The sequence below is a fragment of the Trachymyrmex septentrionalis genome, unplaced genomic scaffold, assembly GCF_001594115.1.
Source record: "Trachymyrmex septentrionalis isolate Tsep2-gDNA-1 unplaced genomic scaffold, Tsep1.0 scaffold68, whole genome shotgun sequence".
Lineage (NCBI taxonomy): Eukaryota > Metazoa > Arthropoda > Insecta > Hymenoptera > Formicidae > Trachymyrmex > Trachymyrmex septentrionalis.
The window spans coordinates 920,480-926,218 of NW_017305862.1; the positions used below are offsets into that span (position 1 = coordinate 920,480).

Sequence of the window (5,739 nt, forward strand, 5' to 3'; positions counted from 1 at the left end):
TAATCTTTTAAAAAGTCCTTTAAACAATCTTTTAAATAAAACTTGCTCGGTGAATATCTTTTGAAATTATTATTATCGTTAATTATGTATACGTATATTGCTCTGTTATTATTTATATACTATATTCAGTCCCTTAAGTCATTTCTTATTGTCTGCCTCATATCAAATATGTTACAAATTATGTCAAAGCCTTTTTAATTTTTCTAGTGCAAGAAAAGAGGTATTTGAACTACATCGTCCATCACTTTTATCGGAATGTGGAATATTTTCCATAGAGGCCCGAGATGGGAAACCTGTCGTGCGCTTTTCTGTGCACGAAGATGAGAGTGGAGGGATCGTAAATCGCGATGGCTGCTTCTAGGTGAATGGGGTATATGACAGCATTGGTAGGAGAATGGCGCAAGGGAAAGTCATGACAGAAAACAATCTTGATGGCATAAGCCACTTGCCTTCAGTCTTCCGCTAGCCTAGGAACTTTGTTTTTCGATTGAAATAATTTTCTTACAAAAACATCGCACCTACTTGGAAATATTAACATTTCATAGATTTACTAGTTTACTCAATATTAGCAATTACTCGAATCTTTTTATAAGATTGTAACGCCATGTTACATGGACGGAAGAATACTCAGTCTTATTATTACGCATACATAGATATTACAGATTTATAATATTATCTAATTAATCGCAACTCTGTAAGTACATACATGCATTGAGACTTACAATTCGTTGATGAAGATGCAATGGATGAAGTTCTCTTTAGTGTCTGAAATCATAAGAGAATATAATTAATATTAACAATTAGTGACCTAATGTATCTAAATTACAATAGCAATAATATATTGCTCATTTGTTGTAACAGCGATATAACTTAAAAATGATCATTTTTTTGGTTGTTTACAAAAAAGTGAAAATATAAAGGGAAAAAAATGTTTGAAATTAAAAGAACATATTTTTATTTCTCAATAATTAGGTTGAATCAAAATTGCATCTATCAACAAATATATACATAGTTGGCAATCGAAAATGATTATAATTATAGTTATTATTATCATAAAAATGATTGAAATTGCTTATAATTTTTAGTCTTTTTTGGGATAACCATTTTTATAGTAATAATAACTATAATTACAATTTTTTCAGCTGCCAGCCATATATATTTGTTGATAGAACTACGCAATAATTATTATTACTGACATTATAATAGTATAATATATAACATATATAATTATAATTATATGTAGTAACATATGTAATCATATGTAGTTACAAATATTGAAAAATTGTTGAATGAAACACTTGTTTTCTTGAAAATTTTCTATTTTAAGTTGTATCATTGTTTGTAGCAGATAAACAATGTTTACAAAAAATTTTACTCATTATAAATGACGTAATGACCGAAGTAAACGAATGGTTCCCTTGTACAGAAATTCTCATGCCGATACTCCCAATGAGTCTTACAAATATGGTAATCGGTCAAATCGAGAGCGATAAATCAGCCCGCGATAAATAGGAACATTCTTATGGCGACACTTTCTTTATGTTAATTCCCCAAGTAATTCGCCGTTCTTTACTGACAGAAAGTGGTCGTAGACAAAACTCACTATGGGGCAATATTGAGACGATAGGAGGTAGGTGACGTGGGAGAACGGGTGTAGAAGAATGCGTAATTGTTTTGAAAGAGACCGAGCTTCGTCGCCGCCGCCGTCGTCATCGTCGTCTTTCGTGTGGGATGTGTGAAAGGCGGCCCAGCCTGCTGACGCCGAACACAAACGACGAGGACAGGTTTCGTTTCTTTCGCCGTCCACATATCCGCCATTCCGACCTCTCTTTTAACGCGATCCCGGCGCACGTACGAACGCAGAAATTGCCGGTCCATAATGGACGACTGAACGAGCAATACATGTAATTTTCACTTTATCTCGAAGCTAAAACCAACGATGATTAATCAGTAAATGTACGTACTGGGAAACAAAACGATAGGTCTGACAGAAAAAATCCTGTTTAATACACAGAAAAACTGAAATTTTCTATAAAACATACGATTTATAGAGAGGCAATGTGATTATTTTATCTTCTAATGAAATAATTCAAGCTTTTGCATTTTTTATAATTACAAATGTATAATAAAACGGATTTTTCTTATTAAAGCTCAAGTATCCCAGTGAAAATTTCATTCATGGAAACCTTATAAAATCTCCCACGTGGAAAACGGAACGGATAGATTCTCTCATTATAATTCTTTTACATTCCTCTTTTGATATCCGAGAAAATTGAGAAATCTCTCGTCAAATTTGCGTAATGTTTCGGTTTCCCCGAAATCGCAGAGATATTCTAGAAGGAATTTTTCACGATGCAAACACATCCTCCGTCAATGTATTCGCCACGTCGCGTCGCACCATTCGAAATTTTGAAACAAGATGTATCCATTTGCGAGAGAGGTAGTCGAGTGGAGGCATCAACAATAGGGATTATCAGCATTGGCTGAGTCGACTTCACGTTGATATTGGGGCTCTCGAGCCCCGACATATTGTAATCACGCGGATATATTGTCCTCGTGCAATGCACGCTCGTCTCCCAGCATCTCTCTCCTCGTGCTACACTTTCCACCAACCCACTCGGGCATCTCTCTTTCGGTCTCTTTCTTCGCGTTCGTCCATTTCCCCCAGCCTCTATCCTCGGCGCGATCAATGCTCTCCTATCCTCTCTACCGATAACTCGATAATATTACACGCGAAAACCGCTTCCGACGTGCTCGCCCAGTCAGCGAGCCACTTGTGCGAGCAAATAACCAGTTATCGGAAAACCGATTTTATTTTCGAGAAGGAGCGGTGGTCCCAATTTTTTTTTCTTCTCCGTCGACCCTCCTCGTTTCATCTCTCGCTCCTTCTTTCTCTATTTTTTTCTTTTAATTTTCCTGTAGCGGAGGACAAAGATTAGCGCGATTAAGGTTGAACAATGCAATTCTCTTTCTAAAAGCGAAATTGCACGGTGTCTTTTTTTGTCAATTCTTTCATTTCGTAGCCAGTCCCGAATACAGAGAAATAACAATTATTTGAATATTTTCTAAACTGTAATCAGTTGCGCGCAATATACCGTTTACATCTTTTTACTATTTCTTTAGTAATAATAAAATTTTTGTAGTAATTTCTATAAAAATTATTATGTACGTCTAAGATCATATACGTTAAAAAAAAAAAGACGTCGTAGCAACAGTATTATTTTAATTGAAACTAATCTCGTTGATTTAACAGCAATATTAATGAGACAAATAAAATTTTATTAAAACAAGAGAATTTTATGAATATAATGTTATTAAATTATCAAAATTATTTTCAATTAAAGTAATGCTGTTGATATATAACATTATTTTTTTGAATATATATTTTAATATATTATAAAATGTATATTAAACATCGGACAAATTATTAGTAATATTTTTAATTTTTTTAGCGCAAGAAACACTGACATTAATTTAAACTGTATCATCTATCATTTATTGGAATGTGGAATATTTTCCATAAAAACGCATCGTATAAATAAATACAGAAAAATACGAGAAAATATAATTTAAATAAATGTTTATATTTATCTAGAAATTAATGAGCATTGTATTTATTATTTAGTAACTTTGTTTTCATAAATATATTGTATGTATTTTAGGTTCTGAAAGAATCGATGATAGAGCGGAACGAACAGCTTTCCGAATTGAAGAATCTTTTCAGCTATTTAGAAGAACATCGTTCTTTAAAGGGTTACGAAGGTTCGAAGACATCACGGTGAGTTTGCATGATATTTTTTACAAAGTACAAAAAACTTAATTCATTGATTTCAATGATCTTGAAAATGTTTAACAATTAACGATATCGTGAATTTAGCCATATAAAAAAAAACATAATTAAACATGTAATGAAAAGAAATATAGATAAAACAATCAGTTTCTCTACATAAATAAAATTTAATTTTAGATCGGGATGTGTACAATTTATATATAATTTATTTTTTTTATTGTAAAAATTAATTTTTACAATCAAATTAATTTGTTTCAAATGTTTGTTTTATATTTTAAAAAGTAAAGGTTTACAACGCTTTTTGTGTTAATTTATACTGCATTTATATTTCTTATCGTAAAGATACACGTATATACGTGTGTACTTTGGAAAAATGAACGTAGTTATCCGGGATCAAGACATCAACGACATAGAAAGGAAAGAATCAATCGTACCAATTGAAAACTGATTACGTCGGTATATCGACGACCGAGATTTAACTTGGCAATGCAATTTCTTTGTCGTCCTTACTTTGTACTAGGACCTTTGCACCTCTCCATCTTCACAACGCATCCTGAATCAATCCTTTCTCTTTCGATACCGGATCTACTATGGCTTTCGCGACAAAACTACCCAAGCGTTTGAACAGTTTGCTGCAAGAGATTGTAAGATTTCAAACCTTTTTCACCGCATCAGTCTTTTTGATACGTTATTGCTTATTGCTTTCATAATCTTCAAATTTATGACGTAACTTATAATGCTACATCTCACTATTTGAGTACCTTAGAATAATTAATATTGAAAATAGATAGTCTATAAAGACTAAAATTAAGGAAGTAGAATGAATGATATTTTTCATTTTCAAATCGATTGACCATTTATAAACGTCATCATTCGAAAAATTATTCTTCAACGACGATATTTAGAAATTTAATATACAAGGAATAAAAATTTAGAAAATTCAAGATCCAACATCGCTGATGTTATTATCTCTCTGTTCAATTAGTGTCAATTAATTTCACTCATGTCTGGCTTATATCTTGGATAAGATATTGTGAATTTATTTCCGGCAATGGTATAATAGCAGATAATATGTGTGAAATGCAATTGATTATCTGGGGATTGAAAACATATTTAAGTATACCTGACATTTACATAAAATATAGAATATACAGATCGTTGATAAATAAGTTATTAACGGTAAAACATTTTTAAAAGATTGCGATCTAAATCGTATGATTCTTATCATACCAATTATAATATATCGCTGTCTTATGCTTCTACATATAAACATGTAGGAATGTTTTAGATTGATTTCTATTTATGAATTCTATTATTAGATTGAAATTCTTATGTGTGATATCGAAATCTAAATTATATTATACAATATTGTAAAATATTGTATAAATAAGCAGAATGCTTTGAAAGAAAAAAAGATTTTCAAACGTATACTAGAACAACTGTCCTTATAGTATATCTTTAAGCCAACTTATTCATTATTAAATTAATTATTGAATTGTAACTTTTTTTTTGTTTTGGTTTTTTAACTATTTTGTTTCTTATATTTTTTAATTAAAAAAATAATATTATAATATTTGACTATGTATTTTAACATAAAATTACTAAAACAGATAATACATTTAAGCTAATTGTTTAAGTTAATATTGCATAAATTATTATTATACGTAATTTCAATGTACATTCATAACAATGCTTTCAACTTCAGTACAAAGCACTATAAGAACAAACTTAAAATTTTGTGGTATTACTGGACTTGCATAAATTCCTCACGTTTTTCGAAAAAATATTTACTATATAGTTATATTTAATAGTTAAAAAATAGAATATTATCTCTGGTATTGTGTACATTCATAATTTAACTTCTTCTTCTTCTTCTTCTTCTTCTTATATTAGGTTTCTTAGCCTGTGTTACACCTCTTTCATATGCTTGTATTGCGCACGCTGATTAT

General features: G+C 30.9%; 1 protein-coding gene across 1 annotated transcript in view; it reads left to right on the plus strand.

Moving 5' to 3' along the window:
* Window positions 1-5,739, plus strand: part of LOC108753293 (UPF0489 protein C5orf22 homolog) — a 714,118-nt gene that overhangs the window by 581,576 nt on the left and 126,803 nt on the right. The window contains exon 6 of the mRNA XM_018494769.1: window positions 3,663-3,778. Within this exon, the coding sequence (XP_018350271.1) occupies window positions 3,663-3,778 (116 nt within the window). The remainder of the gene's footprint in view (window positions 1-3,662; window positions 3,779-5,739) is intronic.